This window comes from Sylvia atricapilla, chromosome 18, assembly GCF_009819655.1.
Source record: "Sylvia atricapilla isolate bSylAtr1 chromosome 18, bSylAtr1.pri, whole genome shotgun sequence".
Taxonomy (NCBI): Eukaryota; Metazoa; Chordata; class Aves; order Passeriformes; family Sylviidae; genus Sylvia; species Sylvia atricapilla.
Genome location: NC_089157.1, coordinates 8,122,694 through 8,149,009, shown reverse-complemented (window position 1 = coordinate 8,149,009; position 26,316 = coordinate 8,122,694). Strand labels below are relative to the sequence as shown.

The 26,316-nt window shown below is 63.2% G+C and overlaps 3 protein-coding genes across 5 annotated transcripts; all 3 read left to right on the top strand.

Moving 5' to 3' along the window:
* The first annotated feature begins 209 nt into the window (after window positions 1–209).
* CANT1 (calcium activated nucleotidase 1) lies at window positions 210–3,786 on the top strand. Of its 3 annotated transcripts, none has more exons than XM_066332207.1 (4): window positions 210–289; window positions 1,759–2,398; window positions 2,640–2,843; window positions 3,260–3,786. In XM_066332207.1, the coding sequence occupies exons 2-4, from the start codon at window positions 1,780–1,782 to the stop codon at window positions 3,628–3,630; spliced, it is 1,194 nt and encodes a 397-aa protein (XP_066188304.1). In that variant the 5' UTR covers window positions 210–289; window positions 1,759–1,779; the 3' UTR covers window positions 3,631–3,786. The 3 variants fall into 3 exon arrangements, with proteins under 3 accessions (XP_066188304.1, XP_066188306.1, XP_066188303.1); XM_066332209.1 differs by lacking the exon at window positions 210–289 and adding an exon at window positions 1,272–1,567; XM_066332206.1 differs by lacking the exon at window positions 210–289 and having other exon boundaries at window positions 1,651–2,398.
* A 3,325-nt stretch (window positions 3,787–7,111) lies between these two features.
* Window positions 7,112–15,676, top strand: TIMP2 (TIMP metallopeptidase inhibitor 2). Its single transcript, XM_066332205.1, has 5 exons — window positions 7,112–7,411; window positions 13,073–13,173; window positions 13,257–13,365; window positions 13,681–13,805; window positions 14,174–15,676. Exons 1-5 carry the CDS (start codon window positions 7,285–7,287, stop codon window positions 14,372–14,374), a joined length of 663 nt encoding a protein of 220 aa, XP_066188302.1. The 5' UTR covers window positions 7,112–7,284; the 3' UTR covers window positions 14,375–15,676.
* Window positions 15,677–16,244: 568 nt separating this feature from the next.
* Window positions 16,245–26,251, top strand: USP36 (ubiquitin specific peptidase 36). Its single transcript, XM_066332195.1, has 20 exons — window positions 16,245–16,374; window positions 16,666–16,954; window positions 17,028–17,252; window positions 17,954–18,064; window positions 18,310–18,412; window positions 19,026–19,093; window positions 19,479–19,549; window positions 19,898–19,980; window positions 20,307–20,427; window positions 20,685–20,825; window positions 21,159–21,259; window positions 21,479–21,617; window positions 21,838–22,491; window positions 23,031–23,134; window positions 23,713–24,165; window positions 24,411–24,547; window positions 24,880–25,044; window positions 25,312–25,427; window positions 25,507–25,639; window positions 25,723–26,251. The coding sequence occupies exons 1-20, from the start codon at window positions 16,372–16,374 to the stop codon at window positions 25,725–25,727; spliced, it is 3,222 nt and encodes a 1,073-aa protein (XP_066188292.1). The 5' UTR covers window positions 16,245–16,371; the 3' UTR covers window positions 25,728–26,251.
* Window positions 26,252–26,316: the final 65 nt, after the last annotated feature.

Genomic DNA, 26,316 nt, shown 5'->3' with positions numbered 1-26,316 from the left:
AGCCGCCTCAGGCCCAGTACTGTCCCCGCCGCTGCGCTCCAGCCGCCCGTGCGCGGCGCCCGACCCCGGCGGGCCCTGCTCAGCGCGGACCACAGCTCCCGGCAGCCCCCGCGGCGCGGCGGGAGGAGCGGTGGGGGCGCGGTGACGCGCGGGGTCTCCTGGGAGTTGTAGTTTCTGCGCCGGACGGGGCGGTCCGGCCGCTGCCAGGCGCGGCGGCGGCGCGCGGGGCCGCCGGGAGCTGTAGGCGGCGGCGGCGGCGGCGGCTGCGCGCGGGGGAGGCGGCGCCGCGGTGAGCGGGGACACGGGCGGGGGGCGCGGGGCCGGGCCGGCACGAGGGGGTCCCCCGCCGGACGGGGGACACCGCGGATCTCGAGCAGCCTGCCCGGGCGGCAGCGGTGGGGTCCTCGGAGCTGTGCCCCGCGCGGAGGTCCCGGGGGCGCGGGCCACCTCAGGGCCCCGCTCGTCCGGGCGATGCCCCGGCTGACCGTCAGCTCGGCCAGGGAAGGGGCGCGGGGGTCCCCAAGGGCTCGCCCGGCGGAGGCGGCGAGTCCCCGTGTCCTTAGAGGGGTGTCCCGTGTCCACGCCCGGGGGTGTTGGGGGTCCCTGTGTCCGTGCCCGGGGGTGCCCGTGACCTGCCCCGAGGTTTTGAGGGTTCCCCGTGGCCGTGCTCAGAGCGGGCTACAAACGCGGCGGGGGTCAGTGCACCGAGAGAGGTCCCCGGGGCTGTGCCAGGCCCACGCTCCGGGATCCCGACAGGACCAGAAGCGCTCCCGAGCCGCGGGCTCCGTGCTTGTGCCGCGCCGGGGCTCCCCTGTCCGGGGCCGGCCCTAGGCGCTCAATGCCGCCTCTGTTCGCCGCTCTGAAAGGCACATTGAGACCCTGCGGGATGGGCCCTTTGTAGAAAGCCCTGGGATGGATCTCTGTCCCGGGATGGGGTCTCCGCCGCAGGGTCCAGTGGTCACTCCTTGCCGCCCAAAGTGCCCGTCAGCCCGGGGCACCGCCACGTCCTCTGTGCTGCAGGGAGGGAGGTGGCACCAAGGGGCACTGCTGGCACCCCGAGCCCGCGGGTGGGCAGAGCCCAGGGTGGGCTCACGGTGCTCACAGGTGGAGGACACGCTGTGAGCCTGGGCAGGGGTGAGGGGGTCCTGTGTCACTGGGGGTGGGCAGGTCAGGGTGTGTGTCCCTCGGGCACTGCGCTTCCTGCTCAGGTGTTGGCATCCTGCTTGGGCGGAGCTGCCACGTGTCTCCCAGTGTCCCTGTGTGGCCTGGGGACAAGCTCACGGCTCATCACAGGGGTCGGATCTCAGGGCCATGGGAGCTGGGCCAGGCTGCCCAGCCACTCTGGAGGCAGCAAGGGTCATCCTTGACACCCGAGGGGAGCCCCCATCCTCCCAGGACTCTGTGGGGACATGCCCCAGGACACTGTGACACGGGGCTCACCTTGAGCCGGGTGCCTCGGCTCGCTGCCTGAGCTGCAGTGACCATGGGACAGATAGAGGTGCCGGGCAAGTCGTGCAATCCTGCCAGCATGCTGGGGCTCCTGGTCAGGGGGCGCAGAGGGAACCAGGTGAGAGGGGCTGAGGGTGGTTCCAGTAGCAAACAGCCCCTGGGCATGGTGGCTCTTACCTGCATGACGTGGGAGCTCCTTCTGCTGCAGGAGAGGAGATGGGGCCCCTCGTGGCTGTGTTCTGCTGTACCCCGAGCTCAGTCGGCACCAAATCCAGCTCTTTGACCCTCTCCCTCCCATCTTTCCACCAGGTTCTCCTCGCCCCCTCTCTGATGCCAGTTCCGCCCTGCCATGAGTCTATGAGCCCCCTCCGGATCAGCGTGGGTGGTCTGCCCGTCCTCGCGTCCATGACCAAGGGTGCTGACCCCCGCTTCCGACTGCGCTGGAAGGCCATCGTGCTGTCCTCGGCCTGCCTGGGCATTGTGCTGTTGCTCTTCTGCCTGCACCGTTCCTCCCCAGCGCGGCACGGCCCCCCCAGCCCTCGTACCTGGCAGCTCGGCCTGCAGGCAGGGGACCGCTACAATGACACCTACCCGCTGTCCCCACCCCAGAGAAACCCCGAGGGCGTGCGCTACCGCATCGGCGTCATCGCGGACCTGGACACGCAGTCCCGGGGCTCCCAGGAGCACACCTGGTTCAGTTACCTGAAGAAGGGCTACCTGGTACTGTCAGACAGTGGGGACAGAGTGACGGTGGAGTGGGACAAGGATGAGAGCATGCTGCAGTCCCACCTGGCTGAGAAGGGCCGGGGCATGGAGCTCTCAGAGCTGGTGGTTTTCAACGGGAAGCTGTACGCAGTGGACGACCGGACAGGGGTGGTCTACCAGATCGAGGGCAACAAGGTGGTGCCCTGGGTGATCCTCCCAGATGGGGATGGCACTGTGGGGAAAGGTGAGCTCCCGTCCTGCCCTGAGAAGCTCTTGGCTCTTTTCAGCTTGCTAGGGTGGGGTGAACCTTTCTTGTGACCTCTGAGCCTGGCCAAGACAGGGCGATTCCTGCCAAGAGACCAGCTGGCTGCATGGGGGACACTGTGCCCAGCACCAGGCTCAGGGGTGTAGGGTTTGGGGTATGTGGGACAGTCTGATGGCGATGTGCTGACTGAGCCCCCCTCATGCCATGCTTTCCACCACAGGCTTCAAGGCGGAGTGGCTGGCAGTGAAGGATGAGCACCTATATGTGGGAGGACTGGGCAAGGAGTGGACCACCACGACAGGGGAAGTGGTGAACGAGAACCCCCAGTGGGTGAAGGTCATTGGCTACAAGGGTGACGTGAGCCACGAGAACTGGGTGACAAACTACAATGCGCTGAGGGCTGCAGCGGGGATCCGGCCCCCAGGTATGGAGCAGGGCAACCTCCTGCCACCCCATATGCCACACTCTTGATGGCTCCAGAGCTACACAGTCACCCTCCCCCGGAGGTACTGGCACTGGGTGAGATTTAAGGGCTGCTGGAGGCCAGAGATCTCCCCTTGTCCTGGTCATTTTCCTCTGCTGCTGTGCCAGGAGCAGCTGAATGGTAGCTTGGGCCTGGCAGCTGTGCCCCCAGGCAGAGTGGGGTGTACTGGGTGCCCCTGCCTGGCTCTGGGAGGAATTGGGGGGCTGCTGCCAGGCAGTGGGGCAAGAGCAGGCAGAAGAGTTCATCGGGGATGCCTGTGCGGGGCAGTGGGGTGTTTTGGAGGGGAAGGGGAGGATCCCAGCCCAGCGTGGCTGGTGCCCCTGTGGCCTGTGGTGACACTGCACTTCCTGCCGCAGGGTACCTGATCCACGAGTCGGCCTCCTGGAGCGACACGCTGCAGCGCTGGTTCTTCCTGCCTCGCCGTGCCAGCCACGAGCGCTACAGCGAGAGGGCAGACGAGCAGCGAGGCACCAACCTGCTGCTGAGCTCCACGCAGGACTTTGGGGATGTGACGGTGGGGCGTGTGGGAGAGGTGGTTCCCACCCACGGCTTCTCCTCCTTTAAGTTCATCCCGGACACAGACGACCAGATCATCGTGGCGCTGAAGTCAGAAGAGGACAATGGCAAGATCTCCAGCTACATCATGGCCTTCACCCTGGACGGGCGCTTCCTCCTGCCCGAGACCAGGATTGGGAGTGTGAAGTATGAGGGCATTGAGTTTATCTAACAGACATCTGCACCGAGTGGAGGCGTGCAGGCAGCCTAGAGACGTGGGCAGGCCCTGCTCGCCCGCTCTAGCCCGGGGTCCATGAGGGATGTCGGGCAGTGCTCCTAGCTCTGTCCCTGGCCTTGGGCTCTCCTGTAAAGTGTTGACTGAGCTGCAGCAGGTGTGGTGCAAATGTTTCGGCAGTGGCACCTGGTGGCAAGGGACCGCCACCACAGGGTGCTCCCGGCTCCGGGACAGTGTCCAGGTCTGGAGTGCTGGTGCCTAGGCAGGCCCCAGTGCAGCCTTAGTGCCCAACCCTGAATTGCGACAGAACCATCTGTGGCTCTGGTGACGTCCACAATCTGGGTTTGACGTCCCCAGCTCTACAGCTCTGCCTTGTGTGTCATGGGGCTTCCCCTGGGTGGAGGGGGGTGTGCAGCTGGAGCGGGTCAGACTTGAGGGATTTCATCAGGCTTTTTCTCCTGAACGCTGGTTTTCCTTCTGTTTTCCCATAAGCTGGGTGAGGTGATGGCTGGGGTGATGGGTGGTGTGTTTCAGAGAAAAACTTCACATGGGAGGGGACAGTGTCTGTGTCCCTCTGCTCCTGTGACCACAGGGGATGCAGCAGTTCCCTCACCACTGTGGTTCCAGCACAGTGGCTGTGCCTATGGAGCAGGGGGAGCAAGTGTGGGTGATGGGACCACCAGCTGTGGCCAGATGTAAAGTGGTTCCATCCCAGTGCCATTCCCAGGCCACACCCTCAGAGGTGTGTGTTTATGCTGTCCATGTGTCTTCTCCAAGCCGTGACAGCACATGGCTCTGGCCCCAGAAATGCCTCCAGCCCCAGAACTGTCATCTCTGGGAAGAGCTGAGCCCTGGACAGGAACTGCTGGGAGCTGGCGATGGTGCAGCCATGCTGTCCAAGGGCTGCCGTGCTCAGTGCAGGAGCAAAGCCAGCAGCTCCAGTTCTGCTCAGTTCTCCCAGAGCCAGCAGCAGCTGAGAAGCATTCACAGCAGCCCAGGGCTTTGGCCACGGAGCCCTCCCCATGCTCGCCAGCATGTTGTGAAATTGCAGCCGCAGCCTGCGGCCCCCAGGAGGAATTTGTGTGGTTTCAGAAGCCACAAGTGTCAAAGGGGCATTTACTAGACCCAGGGCCCTCCTGACCCCTCTGACCAAGGGGGCTGCGGCTCCTGGCCTGCCCTCGCTGACCTGGTTCAGGCCTGCCCTGCCCCAGGTCACAGGGCAGCATATCCTCACAGCAGGACCGGTGTTTGGCTCCATGGTGTCCCCAGGTTGGTCCCCTTTAACACTGCCCCTAGGACAGGTCTGCCAGCAAGTAGGGCTTCAGAGAGCTGGGCCTGGCCTCCGTGGTTTGGGGGGGGTCCTTGTGCCCCCTGGGTCCCTCTGTCATGCCCTGGTACTGCTATGCTGTGGGGTCCAGCCATGCTCAGAGGGCCTGTTGGTGCAGCAGTCGGGCTGTGGTTGGGTGGAAGGATCTGCAGAGTGGATGGGGCCCTCCCAAGAACCCAGCCGGGCTGCTCCCCCCGCCCCTGTTTACAGTGTCAGCACCTCTGTGAGCCGTGCAGAACGCCAGACATGTGTTTCCATTTAGCCCAGACAATGACTCGGCCAGTGCTGGGCCGTGAGTGGATGTGCTCGTCTCTAGACACAGACCTGTCTCCAGTGCCACCGACAGACCTGGCTCTGGCCCCTGCACGTGGCCTCGGGACCGTGCAGCACCTGGCCTAGGGCACCCAGGATACACTTGGAGCTCACACTGGGTGCCAGCTGGCCACAGTCCATGACAGCTACTCAACCATCACTTGCACTTTGCTTGGCAATCCCTCCTGGCCTCGCTCACCCTCCTGGCCTCACTCACCCTCCTAGCCCAGCGCTGACAGCTCCACAGCACCTGTTGTGGCCCCGGGGCTGTGCCAGTGGCTGTCCCTGCTACCTGCTCCCTTCTTGTCCCCTGGGCTGAAGCATCCCTGGGCCCTGCCCTCAGCACTGCGCTGCCCTCAGAGCAGCAGCACCAATGCCTCAGGCAGCTGGACCAGCAGGAATCCTGCTGCTGCTGGAGCCTCTGCACACTGTCAGCCCCACAGTGGAGTCAGCAGCCTGGGGCTGCATCTCCAGGTGGCATCCAGCATCCCAGCTCTGTTGGTGCTGTCACCTGCTATGTGTTCCCTGCAGGCTCAGTCAGGATCTGGGCCAGGTCTGCCTCCCCAGTTCTGCTGTTTCTTCTCATCCTGGAGGCTGAGCATCTCTATCACTTCCCTCTACTGGGAGGATCCATGGCAGTGCTGTGGCAAGAGGCTGGCTCAGGAGCATATTTTGTGGCAATGGGGATGGCTGTCCTGCCAACACATGCCCATGACACCTGGTCCAGCTGTGATCAGAAGCTGTGACCCTGTCCACCATGCTGGGACAAGGGCACTGCTGGAGAGATGGAGCCCTCTCAGCTGCCAGGCAGGCACAGAGAACGGAAACAGTGACAGCAGCAGCATCCTGACACCTCCGTGGTGACACAGTGTGTGGGTTTGGACTGGGATAGCATCTGTTTTTTCCATATTAGATGGTGTAGGACAGTGTTTTGGATTTGTGCTGGGAACAGTGTTGATAACAGGGATGTTTTCATTACTGCTGAGCAGCATTTTCACAGCTTGAGGCCTATTCTGCTCTTCATCTCACCAGTGAGGGGCTGGGGAGGCACAAGGAGTCAGGAGGGGACACAGAACAACCGACCCAAGGGATGTTCCACACCGTGTGGAATCATACTCGGCATATAGAGCTGGAGGAAGGGGGGGACATTCAGAGTGATGGCATTTGTCTTCCCGGCTGCCCTGGGGATGGCTGAGCACCTGCCTGCCATGGGGAGGGGTGAAAGAATTGCCTGTTTTGCTTTGCTTATGTGTGGCTTTTGCTTCACCTGTAAAACTCCCTTTATCTCTGCCAGCAGTTTTCTCACTTTCCCCTTCCCAGTTCTCTCACCACCCCGCTGGGAAGAATGAACGAAAAGCAGCTGGGGGCTGAGCTGCCCACCGGGGTTAAACCCCATCACGCATTCAGGATAGAGACAAGGTGGATGTTTGGAGCTGTGCTGGGGGCAAAGGCCCGAGGTTTCGGGCAGGTCGCTGTGGCACAGGAGCCCCGGCAGGAGCAGGAAGCAGGCAGGGGAACTCGGGTACGGGACAAGCTGGGTTGGAGGGGCCGAAGGTGGGGAGGAATTCTCTGGCACGGCCAGAACTGCTGCCTGTCCGGCCATGCACTGCTCTCCTGGCGTGGGCGGGGGCAGCTCCGGAGCGGGGGTTTGCGGTCCGTGGGCGGGGGTCCGGGGCGGCGGGCCGGGCCGTGCCGGGGCGGGGGCGGCCGGTGCCCGCGGCGGGGGCCGTGCCGGGGCGGGGGCAGCGGTCGCGGCGGAGCCGCATCCCGCGGAGGGCGGGCGCAGCCGGGCTGGCCCCGCGCCACGCGGAGGAGGAGCAGCAGATCCCCGGAGCACGTTAAAGAGCGAGGCCGAGCGCGGCGGGGAGGAAGCGAACGGCTCCGCGAAGGCAACGGAGCGGCGGCCGCAGAGCGCCCGCCCCGGCCGGACCCAAGTTCCCGGCGGCGGCTCGGCCGGGCCCGGCGGTGGGTGCGGGATCGGGGCCGGGTGGCCGCGCCCGCAGCCCCGCACCATGCCCGCCGCGCTGCCCAGCCTGCTGGCCTGGCTGGCGGTGTTGCTGCTCGGCAGGGCCCGTCCGGCCGACGCCTGCAGCTGCTCGCCCATCCACCCGCAACAGGCCTTCTGCAACGCCGACGTAGGTGAGCGCCGCGGGGAACCCCGCCCCGAGCCCCCCGAGCCCCCGCCCGCGCCAACTTCGAGGCGGGGGAAGGAGCGGAAAGTTGGCGCGGGGCGGGCGGGGAGCGGGCAGAGCCCCCCGACCCCCGGCACCTGCCCGCAGCGCCGGCCCGGCCCGGGGGTGTGTCGGCGGGCGCGGATGCGCGGCCGGGCGCGGTCCCTCGGTCCGGGCTATGCCCGTCCCACCCCGCACCTCCTCCCGCCGTCTCGGGGGGGCTCCCGCGCCCGCCGCCGCTCCCGGGGGCGGCTTCGCCGCTGCGAGGGGCGACCGGAGCCCGGCTACGGCCGCCCCCCGGTGAATGACACGGGAGGGCCCGGCCTCCCCCGACTCTGATGACACCACGGAGGGACGTGGCAGCGCGGGGCTGGGGCCCGGGGGCGGTCGGGACCCTCCAAGTGCGGCCGCGGCACCGGCCCGGAGCCCGGAGGAGCCCCTATCCCCGGCGGCTGCCGCCACGGCTCGGTCACCCCGTCTGCGCCTTATTTCCAGGCATTTCCTTTCCCCCGTCCCACTTTGTTCGGCTTGGATGCTGCTGAAAGGGAGGGCTTGGCAGCGCCGGGATCTGGATTCCTCTTTCTATGAATAATGCCCTTATTAAATTTTAACATATGAACCGAACAGGCCAGCCCCAGTTCCCGGCGCTTTCCTCCGCGGGCCCGTTCCCAGGCTCAGCTGGAGAGGTAACATTCCCAAACACTGAGGCAGCCCCAACCTCTGGATGGCCCTGCCCTGTCCCTTGCTCCAGATCCAGGATGTTCCTCACGGGCGTCCTTTCCAGACCTCACTCCCAGCATCTTTCCTCCGTGAGGGCAACTCCCCCAGCACTTGGCTGCTGCCTCGAGTGCCCAGCCTCCCCACGAGGCGTGTTGGGGACAGGGAGGATTTGAGACAAAATGGAGCGCTGGATTTTTGGAGCTGCTGCTGGAGCTGGTGTCCCTGACCCACAGGATGCCCTGTGCCTACTCGGGCAGCGCGGCTGTGGCTTCCCATCACACTCCTGTCAGGATCGGCTTTCGGGGCACTCGTGACTCACTGCCCATCGTGGGGTGCCGGCTCAGCCCTGACTCAGCTGCTGAGTCACTGTCTGTCTTGGCGGGCCTGACTGTCTGCACCGTCCCCTGGGAGGGCACTGCCTGGCTGAGCTGTGGTCTCCAGCTGCCCCGCTGCCCTCGGCAGGTGACCGTCCTGCAGACACCCTGTCCTGCCGAGGCAGCGTCCTCCCAGCCACGCTGCCGACAGCGCTGGCACCTTCTGGCTCCCAGCCCAAGCTGCTTGTGCAGCTTGTCTGTATCAAATGTGCCTCGTGTGGGCCTACCTGAAAATAGTGCTGGGCTTGGGGACAGAGTGGGGCACAACCTGGGATGATCCTGTGTTCCCTGGCCTTTTGCTGTTTCTTATCTTCCCCCTGGATGCTCTTTGAAGTTGGGACATTCCTCAACCAGTTCCATCCCAGCAGGTGTGTGGAGCCCAGGGAGGACCTGGGGCCCCCGGTGCTGCTGGGACCTTTCCCAGCTGCTGTGGCTGGAGGGACCTGTGTCCAGCCTGGGCCCTTGACAGAAATGTGGTGGTGTGGGGATGGCTGATGTCCTGCAGTGCTGGGTGGGTGCACCCAAGGTGAACGGTCCCCAAGGCTCATGCTGAACCCTCATATGGGGTATCAGGGTGAGCACAGTGTGCGGTCCTGGCCCTGGGATCTCCTCTGCATAGTGTGGGCAGCACCTGGCACATCCCCATGGCCCCTTTGGCCTTGCACCTGCCCCTGCACTTGCTCTGCCATGCAGAGACTGAGAGCTGCAGCCCAGGGCTGCACTTCCAGGTGCTGCAAGGGGAGGCAGATGCAACTCTGCATTGGGGTTCCTGAGGGGCTAGGGGTCACAGAGAGGCTGGGTTTGTGTCACTGGGGCTGGTGACTTAGAACCTGCCAGCCTGTGCTTGCATGTCCTGGCTCATGAGATGAGCACAGGTTTCTGCGGGGCCCAAGGGCTTGGGGCTGCCCCATCCAACATCCCTCAGTGGGGTTGTGCCCAGGCACTGGAGCCTGGTGGCTGCTCTGCTGGGCTGCTCTGCTGCAGGAGGTGCTCGGCTGCTCAGTGGTGCCACAGCCAGACCAGGGGCCACACCAGGAAACCCGGCTTATGCTCCGTCTCCTCTGGAGCAGCGCAGGGGTGTGGGGTGTGAGGGGTTGATGCTGACCCCTCCTAGGCAGAGCCGTGGCCTTGCCCCTGCGAGGCAGCAGGCCGTCGATGGGGCGGGGGAGAGCAGGGACTGGCTCGGTGCTGCCTGAGGCGGGGCAGCTGGGATACAGCCCCTGGCAGCATCGCCCCATCCCAGTCGTCCCGGTGCTCGGGTCCTCGGGACAGGCACGGTGAGTGCCAGCAGGGACCGGGCACAGGAGGGGATTTGCGGGGGAATGGTGGGGCTGTCCCTGCGGGCTGCAGCTGCCTGCAAACCCCGCCGTGCCTGGCGGGGCCGGGGCGCTGCCGGTGCCCGGTGCCGCCCTGCCGAGCGCGGCAGCCGAGCCCTCCCGTACGGCTGGCGCGGAGGGGCCGTGGGCTGACGCGGGGGCTGCCGCTGATTGGGCTCCATCCCGCTCCCGTCAGCGGCCGGAATGACGCACACGGCCACGGCAGCGCTCAGCCCGTGGCCCCCGCGCAGGCCGGCGGGCGAGCGGGACCTGCCGCCCGCTGCCTCTCGCCGCCCCGCGGGCGCTGCTGGGCACCGGGGAGTCTCCGCGGCCTCCGCTTCCTTCCCGCTGCGGGGCTGCCCTGCTCAGCCCTGCGTGCCTCCGGCCTCAGCATCCTCAAACCACTGTGCCAGGGCGGGGTGCCTGTCGCTGCGGCTGCTGGCGGGCGGGCAGGCGCTGGGATGCCAGCAAGCACCTGGGATGTGGTTGTTGCCCTTGCAGCGGGCAGGGCTGGCGTGCAGGAATCCTCCCAGGGTGGATCGCTATCTCCCCAGCTCCGCCGGCCTCAAGCAGGGCTGGAGTGACCTCAGGGCTGCCCTCACCAAGGGGTCAAGGTGCATGGGCTGGCAGTGCCAGGCAGGCAGCGGGCAGTGCTGGCACTGGCAGCCAACCCCTCTGCTGCCAGCAGCCCTGGAGAAGGGAGCTTTGTTCCCTGGGCATCCAGCCCAGTAGTGGCCCCTGATGTCCGTGGGCACTGGCGCTTCTCGGGCAGCTGCGGGTGGGTGTGGACACCAGGGTGGCTTGGTGGGGTTTGGGGTGGGATAGCAGAGGAAGGGGCAGCCATTCTGCAAGTTTTGGGCCAGAAGTGGTGGGGTCCCATGGCCAAGGGTCCTTGTGCTGCCTTTCTTCCCATGGGGCACAGGCGAGCACAGTGGTGCCCTGAGGTGGGGTAACCCTACTTGAGGCCAGGGAGGACAAACCCCAACACTGGCAAGCCCAGAGAGACAACCTGGTGGTTTTGTGGCATTGGGTGAGTCTGTGTGTCCCCAGCTTTGCTCCTGGATTTGCACTGTGGCCCTGGTCCCTCCTGGCTGGTCTGTGCCATCACCCAGCCAGGAGCAGTGGTACAGGGTGGGACCTTCCTCATGGCACTATGGCATCTGCTGATGCAGTGGGACTGATGCTGGTGGCTGAGGGCAGCAAGGGGACCTGCTTACCTTGCAGGGTGTCTCTGTCCCTGGAGGGCTCTGAGTCTTCACTATGGGAAAGCCACAATGGCAGCCCTGGGGACCTGCACAGATGTCACCAGTGGGGGTCCCACTGTGCCAGGGGACCCTCTGCTCCCACAGAGAGCCTTCTTGCTTGGCCTGCCTGGGGAAGGAGTGTTTCAAGCATTTCCCTGGTCTGATTTGGTAAGCCAGTGCCAACAGTGTGCTGTGCCTGCCATGTGCCCCAGGAGCCAGAGAGCCTTGGCTCGTCCTCACAGAGGGTCTGGGCTCCCTGGCTGGTGGCTGCCCAGGTCAGCAGCAGGAGTGGTGGGTGACAAGGCTAGTGGGGGCATTGGCATTTGGGGAAGTCTGACTACTGGTTCTTGGGCACACAGGGGTTTCCTCCATCCCTTGCCCGGCCTCCTCATCCCAGGCTCTCCTCAGGGCTCCCTCCGCTGCCCTGGTTCCTGGCGGGCGTGGAGCAGCTTGGCTGCACTGCGGGGTCTTGGCGGGGAAAGCGCAGCGCAGTCGTCCCCTCCACAAAGCCGCACTGTTCAGAACAAATCCACCCAGAATCGGGCTGCATTTTTGTCAAGTGATTCATCAGCACGTGAATGGAAAAGGCTGGAGCCCACTGAACCAGTAACCATTCCCCGCACAGGAGCCACAGGGCCGGCACTGGTTGCACCCGAGTTACGCTGGTGGTGTGCAGGGTTTGGCACACAGGAGACGTGGTGGCTGCAGAGGCGAGGGGCGGCCCGTGTCTGTGGTGATCCCAACACACTGCTGACAGAGGAGTGGGCGCTGCCCCCACGTGTGGCTGAGGTGCTGCCACTGTGATTGGACAGTCCAGCCCTTCCCAAGGGATGGGAAAGCCCCCAGTGTAGCCATTGCTTCCCCGAGCCATGCACTGAACAAGTGCTGCCAGTGACTGGGGATGGCCATTTTGGGAATCCTCTTCCCTGGTCCCTGCTTATGTTGGTGCAGAGTACCAACAGAGTAAACTGTTGGCACTTGATGGTGCCCACGTGGGGCCGTGCCCCCCTGACCTTCAGCTTAAATAGCCTGTCTGCATGCCCCCACACCCTGCAGTATTTATAGAGTGTGGTCAGATTCCCTCTCCTGGCCATGCCAGGTGGAAGAAGCTTCTCTGTGCCAGGCAGTGGGTGACCTCTGCATGTCCCTGGCTGCTCCCAGCCCAGCACCTTTCAGTGGGGACATGAGCCAGGATGAACTCTGTGAGAGTGCCCAGCTCCCTGTTCCCTGCCCCACAGTGCTTGGGGGGCTGGCAGGGCACGAGGGAGCCCTGAGGGGTGGGGAGCTGTCCCTCCTGTTGGTTGGGGGTACCCCTGGCAGAGCAGGGAGCCCTGCCAGCCACTGCCCCTGCAGCCAGGCTCCCTCCACACTCTGGGTGCTGAGCAGGAGTTCTAGCTTTGGGACTGTCACTGTCCCTTTCACCATCAGCGTCCCTGGTGCTGCCTGGGAGCTTCAGTCCCTGTACTGATGGAGGGAGCTGGGCACAACCGCGGGCTGCAGGTCGCAGTTGCAGGGAGACAGGCAACCTGCGCAGCATGAGGCAGCCCCACGTCCCAGCCGGTGAGTAAGGGTGAGCTGGCCGCCCGCCCTGACCGCTTGGCCCCCTGCAGGTCACTGCCACGTGCCGAGCGCTCACATGCCGGTCCGCACATCCTGGGCTGTGGCAGCAGCGTGACCGCAGGGACCCTGCCGCAGCAGAGCTGTCCCCTGTCACAGTGCCACACCAGCCCTGCGGCCAGGTGATCCTGTTGTGAACTTTCCGTATCACCCGCCTTGAGTGTGCTGCTCGTCACTGTCCTGCACGTGCCAGAGCCCAAGCCCTTTGGGGACAGCGGGTGACAGCCGGTTCTACAGGCAGCCAGGCAGGCAGTGGGCTCTGCTGGGGCAGTAGTCGCCTGTGAAGGTAGGAGACCCTGTGAGAAGCAGGGCCTGAGTGGGACTGCTCAGCCCCACTTACCTCACCTCTCCTTTCCAGTGATCCGAGCCAAGGCCGTCTCTGCAAAAGAGGTGGATTCGGGGAACGATATATACGGGAATCCAATCAAACGCATCCAGTATGAAATCAAGCAGATCAAGGTAATGGGGCACCCTCGGGTCAGGAGGCTGGGGGCGTGGGGTGGCCCCTTCACCAGCCACTCACTCCTGCCTCTGCTCCCCAGATGTTCAAGGGCCCTGACCAGGACATAGAGTTCATCTACACGGCTCCATCCACTGCCGTGTGCGGCCGGCTGCTGGACACCGGCGGGAAGAAGGAGTATCTCATTGCAGGTGAGCACTGCAGGCAGGGCTCTCAGGGGGTGTCAGGACAGTGCTGGCATGTATGCCTCATGTGCCCCACAAGATGCCTGCTCGCTGGGCACGTTCTCCCCTTGCCTCTCCTGCTCCTGCCACCAGCCCTCGGGGAACTCCCTGGCTGTGCTCGGCAGCCTCGAGCCATGGCGGGGGCAGCTGGGGGACAAGCCTCTGCTCCCCAGAGGTCATGAGGGACAGTACACAGTGAGGGGCCCCAGGCACCATGACCCAATGCGGGGTCTCGAGGCCCTGGGGGGATTCTCATGAATGGTCTGTCTGGCATCTCCCCAGGAAAGTCAGAGGGCAATGGCAAGATGCACATCACACTCTGTGACTTGGTGTCCACCTGGGACTCGCTGACCCCAACCCAGAAGAAGAGCCTAAACCAGCGGTACCAGATGGGCTGCGAGTGCAAGGTGAGCAACCAGGCTGCCTCCCACATGCCCCACACCAGGGAGGGTCTGCAGCCCCCAGGCAGGGGTGGGCTCCACAGTGAGATGCTCTTCCTTGTCCTTCAAGGGTGACGTTGTGCAGGGACACAGCACGTGGCTGGGCAGACCCGCCTCTGTCTTCCTCTGGCTGGGAACCAAGGCCAGCCCTGGGACTGGCAACCAGGGGTTCCGCAGTTCCCTGCACTGGAATTGCATCCCCACTGTGTCCCACAGGGCAGGGTCAACCTGGCATCCCTGTCCAGAGCTGGGGGGGTGGATGAAGCAGAGCATGCTGCTTCCTCCTGGCCCAGTGCCCACTGGGGTTGGTGGGTGACGGTCTCTGTTATGCACAGATCTCGCGCTGCCTCTCCATCCCCTGCTTCGTCTCCTCCTCGGATGAGTGTCTCTGGACGGACTGGGCGATGGAGAAGAACAACGTGGATGGGCGGCAGGCGAAGCACTACGCCTGCATCAAGAGGAGCGACGGCTCATGCGCCTGGTACCGCGGCATGGCCCCCCCCAAGCAAGAGTTTCTCGACATCGAGGACCCCTAAGCCAAACGAGCGCATTCCAGTAGCCAGTAGAAAAAAACCTGCGAGATGTTAGACTGGTCCACGCTGATATCAAATCCTGAAGACAGCATGAAAATCCACTCGGCCGCAGGGGGCCCCGGTGGCTGCCACACGTGTGTGGGGGACAGGGACAGGGACCCACTCTGTTGCAGGCTCCTGGCAGCCCACAGCTGCACGGGGCATCCTTCGCTCGTGGCAGGGCTGAGCAGGGTGTGGGGACCTCCCTGCCAGGGTCGCAATCCCCCAGCCACGCTTGGCTCTGGCAGCTGTGAAGGAATCAAGCCCTTGTGAGTGGTGGGAGCTGCCCTGGCTGCGTAGCAGGTCTACCAGTGCCCCGCTGCGGGAGCCTGCCCCACAGCTCCAGACACACAGCCCTCCTCACTGCAGCACCTGGCAGCCCTGCTGTACACCTTCCCCACCACCTACCTCTCCCTTCGGGGTGCCAGAAGGGTACCCCTCTGGGCAGGGACTCTGGGGGGCTTTACCATGTGGCAGAACCCCCAGCAAGGGGCTCCAGGCCTTTCACAGGGCCAGACAACTCCTGCGCAGGTGCCTTGTCCCAGAAAGCTGGAGGGGCATGTTAGCATATCTGGGGTGACCCCTGACATGCACCCATGCACTGTTGCCCCTCTCTCCACATGGTCCTCTCTCCAGGGGTCTCCGTTCCCCTGCAACCTGCTACAGATCCTTCTGCAGATGCCACCATTGCACAGGCTTGACCTGGAACCCTTGGCAGGGCACCAGGGGCCGGAGCTCTGGCTGCATGGGCACAAGGTGTCCATCATCGCCTCGTGCAGATTTGGGCCATGCCACGGCCCTCAGCACCACTGCAGCCAGGCAAGCTCCCTTCTCTGCAGCGTCGGGAGTGGAGCCTGAAACTGGCAGCAGGGCAGCTGCAGGAAAACCTGTTCCCTCGGGTGACACCCTGACACCCCTCGGCCCTAAGTTCTCTGAGCCATGCCCATGCCACAGCGATGCTGGAGCTGTCACAGCACTGGCACGTCCACCCCATGGCTCTGGGAGCGTGCAGGGAATGCTCCCTGCAGCCCTGTGCCAAGTGGGGTTTTCATGCTGTAAGGTTTGAGATGTCGTACTGGACCAGTCTGGGCAATTTCAACATATTAAAGAGAAAAATTAAAAAGAAAGAAAAAGAAAAAAAAACCCCAACCTTTACTCAGTCCCGACCGCGCATCCCGGGCGCTCTGTATGGCTGTACCCATTGTGCTCCTGTCGCTGCTGCTCCTCTGTCTTTGACTTCAATATCGCCACTTGTTTTGCCGCCGGCTCTGTCGTCCCTGTGCCGTGATTTCCGTCTCCTCGTCCGGCGCTGGAGCCGCCCCGGTACCCGCAGAGGGTCCGAGCCGGGAGCTCCGGGGCAAGGGGAAGGAGGGGCAGGGACCGCTGCTCGGGTTCGTGCCTGGGGCGGCTCGGCCGGGATCCCCTCCGGACCCAACCGGAGCCAACCGGAGCCCCCGAGCCTCCGCCGCCCCTCCTGAGCTGCGGAGAGGAGCGATCCCCGCGGAGGGAGAGGAACGAGACGGGGAGGGGAAGAGCTGCCGAGGGCCCTGCTTCGGATGCCGGCGGCAGCGCTGAGGGCGGGATCCGGCGGGACCGGGCCGGGGCCATGACTCAGGGGGCGAGACCGGGGCCGAGACCCCGCACTGTGGCCGATCCCTCGTGGAAATGTCCTCTCGTAGGACCGCCCTGCTGTGGGAGCGGCGTCACCGGCCTCCTTTGCCTGTGCAGCCGCGTCCCGCCTCCGTCCTCGCCGGGACTGGCGGCGGGCGGGCGGAGCTGGTCTCCCCGTTGGCTCTTCCGAACAAGGAGGCGGAGCGGCCGCGGCTCCGGGCGGTGCCGGGAGAGCCGCCGCGGCCGCGCAGAGGCGGGGCGGAGCCGCCCCTCAGGGCCGGCGCGGAAGGAGTTTGTGCTGGCGGCGGGCGAGTGGCCGTGTGGCGACACGTGCGTGCGGTGGGACCCGGATGGTGAGCGCTGCCGGGACCGGGCGGGACGGGCCCGGGGACACCGGGACTCGGCGGCCCCGTCCCGCCGCGCTCCTCTGCCCTGCCGGCGGGGCCGCCCGTGGGGAGCGGAGCGCCGGGACCGGCCGGGCCGCATATGGCGGCGGCGGCGGGGGCGCGGTGCCCGCGGCGGCCGAGGGGCGCGCTGAGGGGGCCGCGGCGGCGGCCGGTTGCTCGGAGAGCCGGAGCGCAGCGGGAGCGACCTTACCGGGCCGCTGCTCCCCGCTCAGCCGCCGCTTTCCTCGCTCCCTGCAGGCTCGGCCGCCGGGCTCGCCGAGCCGGCCGCCCACCGCGATGATCGCGGAGAAGCTGCGGGAGGCGCTGGAGCCGGGGCGGCGGGAGGCGGCGGCGGAGCTGGGCCGGCCGCTGGCCGCCGCCGCCCGCTCCGTGCTGCAGCAACGCATCGAGTTCGTGCCCGCCCGCCGCGGCCTGGCCGGGCAGCTGGAGCAGCTGCGGGACAAGTACGAGCACATCGGGGCCGAGGCCGTCGGCCGCCCTCCCGGCGTCACCGGCAGCCTTCCGGAGCGGCCGCACAATCCCCGGGGTAAGTGGAAAGGGTGAAGGGAGCCTTCCGTCCGCCGTGCTCCTGCCCGCGGCTGACTCTCCGCTCCCCGCAGGACACGGCCATGCCCTGCCGGGGGCCGCGGGTGACGGGATCCCCGCGCCGCAGAAGGTTCTCTTCCCAGCCCAGAAGCTCTCCATGAAGTGGGAGCGGGTCCACCGTGTAGGCGCCGGGCTGAGTAACCTGGGGAACACCTGCTTCCTGAATTCGGCGCTGCAGTGCCTGACCTACACACCGCCGCTCACCAACTACCTGCTCTCCCGGGAGCACGGACGCACCTGTGAGTGGGGACACCGGCTCAGGGGGCTGGTAGGGAGGAGCAGCCTCTGCCTGTCCTGCGCACAGTGCTGCGCTCAGCACCTCTGTGCCTCGCTCTGGTGAGGGAGTGCAGATATCAGAATGCACCTACTCTGCTCCTTTCTGCCTGTTTCTCTGTCAGGAGGCTGTTCCTGGTTCCTACTCACTTTTCCTGACCATAGCAATGTTCCCAAGCTTGGCATCTTTGTTTCTGGGGCCACTCTCTCTGCTGGGTGTAGCCAGGACTGAGATGGGCCCACTGGGGCTGCTGGCTTCTTGGGGGCTCAGCTGGGGAGTCCTGAATAGCCCCTGACTGTGGGGACTACAAAAGAGCAGTGTGGCAGGCACTGCTCTGGGCTGTCACCACAGGGAACACCCAGGCAGCCCCATCCATAGGATTGCCAGTGGAATCTGCCCCTCAGGACCAACCTATGGGCTTGTCCAGTGCATACCTGGGACCTGTTTTCTATCCGTGTGAATGCTGTCTCACCTGGGGAGCTGCCGTGGCTGGTCCTGGGATGGGCTGTGCCAGTTGGGGTGGCATGGGCTGGTCCCCATGTCCTGGAGCACTGAGCTCATAAAGAACACTGAGCGTGCCTGAGCTGTATTGGACCAGAGATCCCCTGTCCTGCCTCCATCTGTCCTGGGTTTGTCCCCAACGTCGTGTTGTCTCTCCTGCTCCAGGTGCCCACGGAAGCTTCTGCATGATGTGCACGATGCAGAACCACACGATACAGGCTTTTGCCAACAGCGGCAATGCAATAAAGCCACTCTCCATCATCCGGGACCTCAAGAGTAAGGAGGGCTGCCCCCCCCCATTACTAATGTGGGAGCAGAACTATTGAGGTTGGGGCATGTTTTGGCCAACAGCTCCACTGAGATGACTCATGGAGCCTCAGAGTGCCAGGGGCTTCCTCTGTGACATGAGTCTGATGTCTGGTTTGGCTTGAGGGGACTTGAACCCCAGAGACATTTTCCCAGGGAAGGCAGGGAGGGTTGACATCTTTTGCAGCACATGCTCAGTCCTCCCTCTCTTGCAGAGATTTCCCATAACCTGCGCTTCGGCAGGCAGGAGGATGCACACGAGTTCCTGCGTTACACCATCGATGCCATGCAGAAGGCCTGCCTGAATGGCTACACCAAGTATGTGGGGCCTGATGGCCCATCACTGCTCTTTGCTGTTTCCTTGCTGGTCCCCTGCACTCACGGGAGTGGACTGTGGAGTGAACATGTGCCCCAGGTCAGCCTTATTGTGGGGAGGTTCTGACTCCAGGGGCCTCAGGTGTGAGTCTAGCTCTTTGCCCCTCAGGGACAGGGGTCTGGGCTGTTGTTCACCTTCTGCTGACTCCTCCACCTCAGCACAGCTGCAGTCCTGCCTCCAGATCCTGAGGCTGCTACAGGTTGGGATTGCATCCCAGTTGCTGAGGGATACAGGCCTATTTGCTAGCTCAGCCCCAACCCTGTGGCTGTTGAATGACAGCTTCCCCCAGGCCCTTTGTCCTGGGAAGCTCTGCCTCTGTTCTCAGCACCTAGCTCCAACCAGGAGCTTCTGCTTCCTCAAGAGGAAGGTGTGTGTTGGAGCGTGGTGTCATCCCTCATCTGAGACACAAGGAGAGCAGTCTGGCAGGGGCTGTGACTTCCCTCTGGCCCTGGGGCGGCACAGCCCAGCTACTGGCCACATGGAGGGGGCTGTCCTGATGGGTTTGATGGGGGTGGCTGTTACAGTGTGAGATGTGGTGCTGCTGTCTCTGTGCAGGTTGGATCGCCAGACCCAGGCCACAACTCTGGTTCACCAGATCTTTGGTGGTTACCTGCGGTCCCGGGGTGAGTACAAGCAGTCTGGGCCTGGGCAGTAAAACCCTTGGGGAAAATGGCTGAGCATGTTTAACTGATCCAGAGCTGCAGTCTGTCAGTCCTGCTGTGCTTGTGGGTCATGACCCCTCCTGTGGCAATGGGAGAAGCCACTGACTGTGGGACCAAAGCTGTGGGTCCCCAGCTCACTGCCATCAGCAAAAGGACACATATTCCCAGCTATCTGGCAACACTTGCTTCCCCAGCACATAGTGGCAGCCCTCTCCCCTTCAAGGCTGTCAGTTCTGGTGCTGACATTCCAGAGCCCAGACCTGGACTGAGGGGACAGCTGTGCTATGCTGGGGTGTGGCAGCTGCAGGTGTTGTGCCAGGGTGTGCTCATGGCTCTTCCTTTGCAGTGAAATGTTTGGAGTGCAAGACTGTCTCGGATACCTACGATCCTTACCTGGATGTGACACTGGAGGTGGAGGTACTGCTGCAGGGTTGGGGGTGGGTGTCTCTGTTCTGGAGAGGGATGTTCCTGCTCTAAGGCTCCTTAACCTGCAGACATGGTGCTGCCAGGAGGGAAACAGCTCCTGCTGTTGAGCCTCCTTCCCTGTCTCACAGAGCAGTGCCTGTTGCCTGAATGTGAGCCGAGAGTCCTCAGCAGTGTTGTGGGGCAGAGCAGCCACCACACCATGCCAGGGCAGGCTCAGGACTTTGGGGCAGCCTGCAGCCATGTGCTGTGTGCTCTCTCCCAGGGCCAGTGGCTCTGCAGGGAGTGGGGCTGTGCCATGGACAAGCCCCTCATGCCCTGACCTCCACCCTGTCCTTGCAGCGAGCTGCAAACATCGTGCGGGCCTTGGAACTGTTTGTGAAGCCAGAGCAGCTGGGTGGGGACAACGCTTACAGGTGTAGCATGTGAGTGTGGGGTGCTGGGGGCATAATGGGGTCCACAGGTGTGCTGGTGGGAAGGCTGCCACAATGTGGGAGGGCTTCTGTACCTGCTCCATGGCTAAACCATGATGTACAGGGCCATGGAAGCCTGTGATGAAGCCTGCTGCTTCTCAGCTCCCTTGTCTTCAAAGGAGGACCTGGGCCAGTGGGCATGGCCGTGGGGAGGTGTCTGGAGCAGTGCCTGGTGTCAGCAGCACCATTCCCATCGGGTTTGCCATTGCTGTGTGGCCAGGGCAGGCAGCCATCTGGATGTTGGAACAGCTTGAATAGCCTGAGCTTTTCTTGGGCAGGTGCAGGAAGAAAGTGTCGGCCAGCAAACGTTTCACCATCCACCGAGCCTCCAACGTTCTCACGATTTCACTGAAACGCTTTGGAAGTTCCAACTCTTTGGGTGGAAGGAAAATCACCAAGGTGAGTGCTCAGTGATCCACAGCCAGGGCTGTGTCCTGGCCAAAGGTCCTGCCTCCCGAGCAGGGGGAGAGGTGGTCCTGGTGCAGTCCTGTTGCCATTCCCCACTGCTCTCAGTGGGGGAAGCTGGGCTCATCCTGACATCTCTGCCTGGGGAGACCATGTCCTTTCCCTCAAGAGATGGGACTTGTAGCACAGCAGAGCTGCTCTTGCTCTGGCAAGAAAGCCATGCCAGCTCCTGAGACATCTTCTTTCCACAGGATGTGGGATACCCTGAGTTCTTGGACATCCGCCCATATATGTCTGAGCCCAAGGGTGACCCCATCACATATGGACTCTATGCAGTGCTGGTGCACTCTGGGTACAGCTGCAATGCAGGGCACTACTTCTGCTATGTGAAGGTGAGCCCGGGATGCTCCCTTGGGACCCTGTCTGGGCTGGGGCCTGGTAGGTGCTTGTGGGTCCATTTAGGGTGCAGACAGGAGAGTGCTTGGCAGGGTGGGTGGTGTGGAGCACTGGACATGGGACATAGACTATGCTCTGCTGCAGGAAACGTGAAGGTCTGCCCTGATAGAGCTCCCTGGCCTGCCCCCTGGGCCATCTGTGGCTTTTGGGGAGAGGAGCTCTGATGACGGGTGCTGTTCCTGCTGCTCTGCCAGCCAGGAGGGTCCCTGGCCAGAGCCTGACCCTGTTCTCAGACACAGCCTGACCACATTCGTGTTCTCCTTCCACAGGCCAGCAATGGGCAGTGGTATCGAATGAACGACCATGAGGTCCACCCCAGCAACATCAAGGTTGTTCTCAACCAGCAGGCCTATGTGCTGTTCTACCTGAGGTAAGAGAGCACCCTGTGCCTCCTGGCCCCTTATCAAGCAGCCCCAACGCCCCTGTGCGTGTGCTGGCTCAGGGTGGGGGTGGCAGGGAGGGGTCCAGCTCCTTGTCAGGGTTCCAGCTCCTTGTCCTCGCTTCCTCAGAGCCTTGGGCTCCCCTTCCTCACATGTGTCTGCTGCTCACCTCCATCCCCACGGCTGACACCTGTGCTTGCCTTCCCCAGGCTGTGCAGCCCCAAGAGGAGCTCAGCAGGGCCTGTGGCCACAGCTGCCTTCAGCCTGCCCAGCTGCAGTGGCAGTGACTCCAGGCAAATAAAGAGAACTGAGATTAACGGGACCCTGCCTGTGCCATCGACGGGCGCGGTGAGTCCTGAAGGTTGGTGCTCCCAGGAGCTGCTGCTCCATGGGCACTGGGGGCTGCAGCCATGCCAGGAGGTGGGTGAGTGGGAGGGTGTTGTGCAGGAGAGGTCCTGATTCTGCTGTACCCAGGGACCCTGACTGGACATGGGGAAGGCAGTATCACTGCCACAGTCTGTTGCTCCTTGACTCTCCTCCCTGAACTTCTCTCTTTCTCCTTGTCTAGAAACGAGACAAGCTGCTGGGGAAGGGGCTGCCAGGCCCAGGTGATGTTGGAGTCCCTGTTGCCCGCAGCTCTCTTGGGATGGGGCCAAAGCTGACAAACGGAATTGCTCTGTCAAAACTACCCTCTCAGACCCCGTCATCCAAACTGCCCCACAAGGCCACACCACTGAGTTGTGACACAGTCCAGAGGCCTAAGAAGCCACAGACACCTGGCATGCCCAGAGCAGGCTTCCATGTCACCAGCACCATGACTGGGGCCAAAGCAGGGCTGCCCCCACAGGGCTCAGACAGTGTGAAGCCACCTACCTCATCCAAGCTGCTGAAGCCCAGTCAGGAGCTCAGTGGCTGTGGGGCAATGGCCAGGACCCTGAAGAAGGATTCCCAGAGCAGCGCAGTAGGGCCGCTGGCCAAGGAGACCCAAAAGGCCAAGAGCAATTCCAGCAGCTTCTGCACCTCTCAGGGAAGGGACTCTGGCACCCACCTCCTCGCTAGCCCTGGCACAAAGCCAGCTGTCCCTAAAGACTCTGACCTGGCTGCCCCCAAAAGCTGTGGGACAGGCACTGTGAAACCCTCCCCGCTGGGCAGCGCCGCTCTGGAGTGGGGCAGCACCACGGCACCACTGGTGGCTACAAAACTAGTGCTCTCAGCCAAAAAGGTGAGTCTCAGCTTCTGCCCAGACACTCCAGTCAGCATCTCGTGCCTTTGAAACAGGTTGTGTGGGGCTACTGCCAGGCCCCTGTTGACCAGGGGTGGGTGGGGAGAGCCCCTAGCTCCTAACCCAGGGCTGTGGTGGCTGCTCTCACCCCTCTCTGGGCTGGGTTGTTGGGACCAGACCCTGTTGGTGTCCACATCCCTGAGTGATCCAGGGGATGGCTCTTGCCCCCTTGCCTGGGACAGAGGGGTGACTGCACCTGTCCCTGCAGTGGAGGGGTCTTGGGGTCACCTGTCCTCTGTGGCCAGTAGCCGGGGGTGATGCCACAGCAGGAGGGTGCCCTGGGGTTCCAGGTCTTTAGATTTCTTTCCTTCCTTTTTTCCTTTGTTCTTCTAACTGAACACACTTCTGATTCTCCCACCCCCAACTTCCCTGCCCCATTTGTGTCTGTTCTCCCCTTTCTCTGGGCTCCCCTTTTTCTCTTGGTTCATGGAAACCTCAGTGTTAGACCACCAAGTTTTTATTTATGTCAATAACTGCAGGGCAAACCGTCTCAAAAGGTGAGCGTGAGTGACCACCAAGCACAGTCCCAACCTTCAGCCACCACCCATCCTGACTCCACTCCTAGGCCTCTGGGCAAGCCAAGGTAAGCAGTGCCATGGCTCCCACATGGCAGGAAGGCCAATGACAGCCTTGGGTGCTCCATGGGGTATCTGTGTGGCCTTGCAGCCAGCTTTTCTGTTCTCTAGGGCTGGCAGGGTTTGCTTCAGATCTGAGAAGAGCTGACCAGCACAGAGTGGGAGGGAGCTTTGCAGGCCCTGACCCTGTACTAATGTCCCATGGGATCAGAAGGCACCAGCCTGGTCTAGATCTTGCTCTGGGTCTCCCTTGTAGCCTTCACCACCAGCATGTGCTGCAGCAGCACCCACTCTTTCCCGGTCTGTGTGGGACCTGTAAGTGCTTGCAGAGCAGCATCTGATTTCAGTTTTGTGGACAAGATGGCAGCAGTTGGGTGTTGTGCTTCTGCACCTCAGGGGACGGAGGAGGAGAGGGGCTTTCAGAAGCCTCTTTTCCTGTCCTTCAGCCTGTCCTCATCTGCTCTAGAACTTCCCAATCCTGAAAAGTCTGCCTTCAGCTTCATGCTCTAGTTGCCTGCTCAGCTCCTGCCTCCCTGCTGGCCCATGGTTCCACTGCCCACACTTCACACCACTTTCTTTCTGGCAGCAGGGAGATGGGATCTGGCCAGGGGGAACCAGAGGGTTCCTTCAAGAAGAAGCGTCGGAAGAGGAAATATCGTAGCACAGACAGGAGCCCTTGTGCTGTGTCTGCAAAGGACATGGATGAAGTCTCCAGTCCTCCCAAGAAGGAGAGAATTGTTTCTCCAGAGGGCTTCAAGGACAAAGACTCCAGGCCTCCCAAAAAGGAGAGCATTGGCTCTCAGAAGGACTTCTTGTCTGCCATGGGAAAGGAGGTAGAAGGCAAGGGTCTCAGCCATGGTCTGATCTGTCAGGACATGAAGAGTGGGCCCAAGCAACATGTGCCAGAGCCCAGTACTGACCTGGGCATGGAGCCAACTTTCCCCCTCAAGAGGAAGAAGAAGAAAAAGAAGAATAGGAACAAAGACAGGCCTTTGAAGAAGACAGAAGAGTGCAGCTCTGAGATGCTGTCTTCAGACAGGTGAGGGGCTTGGGGCATGTGAGAGCCTGAGCCACGGCTCCCTGAGATGTGGTTGGGGGCTTCTCATCTTTCTGCAGGTGGGATGCACCTCAGCATACATTCAGCTGAAGCCCCCGCTTGCTGTGGGTGGGTTCACCTTTTGCTAAGTGCAGTGCAGGTGTCTCTGTGCCCTGCTGCTCTGTGGGAAGCTCAGACTCTCCCACTCTGGTGTGGTTGGAGTGAGTTGACCCTGCTGCCTTCCCCAGTTCCAGGACAACTGAGCCAGAGCCCTGCAAGACACATCAGAGCGTGGAGGCTGGAGAGCACAAGCACCGCAAACGCAAGTGGATGGAAAACCTCAGCAACCAGGCTGCCAACACTGTCACCACCACCAGCACCCCAGGTGTGACTTTGTGCCCTGTCTGGTGCCTGGCAGGCTCAAGCCAGCAGCTTGTCTGCCCAAGAGCCTCCTTGGAGCACTGCTGTGCCATCCCCAGTGCTTGCTGGTCCCACAGCTGCCTGGGGGGGCCTGTTGTCCTGCCCTGGAGGAGGAAGTGGGGACAGGCCCCTTGACTGACCCCCAGGACAGGCAGTTGTGTGCCCAAACACCCTCAGCCATCAGGACCTTGTCTGTCCGAACGGTGTTTCCTGGCATGAGATGTGCTTTGGAGAGGGAGGGACATGATAGGTCCCCTTGCTCCCTCTGGCTCATCCTCACCCTGCCTGTTTCTACAGTGGCAGCAAGTCCCAATGACAACCAGACTGGGGATGAGAGGCACTCCTTGGCTGCCCTGAGCCGTGTGGCCAGCAATTGGGCTGGCACAGCCCCTGAGGGCCGGGAATCCAGCGTGGTGAGCAAGCTGCTCCAGAATTCCTTGGACAAGGCTTACGGCAAACAAGGTAATCCTGGCTCACCTGGGTGGGCGAACAGCCATGCTGACCCCCTGCACAGGGGGCTAAGTCCTGGATAGGGGCAGAGCCCCCCCAGCTCTGCCAGGGCCTGACTGCAGGCAGGGGGTGCTCCTGGAACCAGGCAGGTGCACCTGGCCATGAGCCTGTTGGGAGTGCACGGAATGGGCAGCAGGAGCAAGGGACTCCCACCTTGGGCCTGGGGCTGGGTGCGGTGGGGCACAGCCTGGTCCTTCTGCTGACTTGGCTGCTCTGCAGTCTTGACCTGGCAGGGTGAGGTTTCTGCCGTGAGCCAGGATGCCATTCGGGACACAGCACTGGCCCAAAGCAAGACTGTCATTGATGAGTGGGACCAGGAGTTTGACAAAGGAAAGGTGGGTGCTGGACTGGGGCAGGTGGGAGGAGGCTGGGGCCTCTACACTCTGACCTGAGCATTCTCCTACCTCTGCACAGGTAAAGAAAATGAAGAAGATTAGGCAGGAGCGGAGGAGAGACTCAAATCCGTTCCAGAAATTGCAGAACAAGCGCAACTTCTGGTTGATGTCACATCCTGCCAAGATGGCCAGCCTGGGCCACCGGCTCTCAGGTAAGTGAGCAGGGGGCACAGAGAGCCTGGGGGGTGAGGGGGTGGCAGCCTGGTGGGGGCTGACCCTGCTCTTTGCCTCACAGGTTGAGATCTGCATCCCTGACTGCTCAGGGAGCAGTCCCAGGTCAAGGACCGAGGGCAGCACTGTCCTGGGAGCTGTTGGTGGACCACACTCAGAAGGGAGGGAATACAGCCGCAGCCCAGGGGTTGTGCCTTTACCTTCGGGGAGCTGCTTTTCCAGCTGCAGAGGAGCCTGCCCACTCTGCCTTGCCTCCAGCCTGCCTCGGCCAGGCTTCTCGTCAGCTTCTCCGTGCCTCTTCCCCTCCTTCCCCCGGCCCGCATCTGCGGGGGCTCCTGGCAAGTGCCTCAAGCCCATCCCTGTTGCTCCGTGCTGCTGTGCCTCCGCTTCCCAGCGACACCGACCCTCACCTTCCCCAGTCCCTTCACTCCATGACCCCCCATCCCCTGCAGGAGCTGCATCGGAAGCCCCCTCCGTCGGCCCGGCCCCGCGCTGGCGCGGGGGGCACCGGGGGGTTCCCTGCGGGGCCGGAGCGCTGCCGCCGGGGCTACGGGCATTGAAGGATGGAATGGAATAAATCCCGGTCTTTGTCACTCGGCCGTGATCCGCTACGATCGCCGGGGAGAGCGGTGGGGGGGGGGGGCACCGGGACCGAGGG

Excerpts from the sequence above, each read along its gene's own strand:
- TIMP2 (XM_066332205.1), top strand. The coding sequence starts at position 7,285 with ATGCCCGCCGCGCTGCCCAGCCTGCTGGCCTGGCTGGCGGTGTTGCTG. Across the intron at positions 7,412-13,072 it reads CTTCTGCAACGCCGACGTAG|TGATCCGAGCCAAGGCCGTC; the intron begins GTGAGCGCCGCG and ends TCTCCTTTCCAG. Across the intron at positions 13,806-14,173 it reads AGATGGGCTGCGAGTGCAAG|ATCTCGCGCTGCCTCTCCAT; the intron begins GTGAGCAACCAG and ends TGTTATGCACAG.
- CANT1 (XM_066332206.1), top strand. The coding sequence starts at position 1,666 with ATGGGGCCCCTCGTGGCTGTGTTCTGCTGTACCCCGAGCTCAGTCGGC. Across the intron at positions 2,399-2,639 it reads GGATGGCACTGTGGGGAAAG|GCTTCAAGGCGGAGTGGCTG; the intron begins GTGAGCTCCCGT and ends TTTCCACCACAG. Across the intron at positions 2,844-3,259 it reads AGCGGGGATCCGGCCCCCAG|GGTACCTGATCCACGAGTCG; the intron begins GTATGGAGCAGG and ends TTCCTGCCGCAG.
- USP36 (XM_066332195.1), top strand. Across the intron at positions 18,065-18,309 it reads CATCATCCGGGACCTCAAGA|AGATTTCCCATAACCTGCGC; the intron begins GTAAGGAGGGCT and ends CCTCTCTTGCAG. Across the intron at positions 19,094-19,478 it reads TGGTTACCTGCGGTCCCGGG|TGAAATGTTTGGAGTGCAAG; the intron begins GTGAGTACAAGC and ends CTTCCTTTGCAG.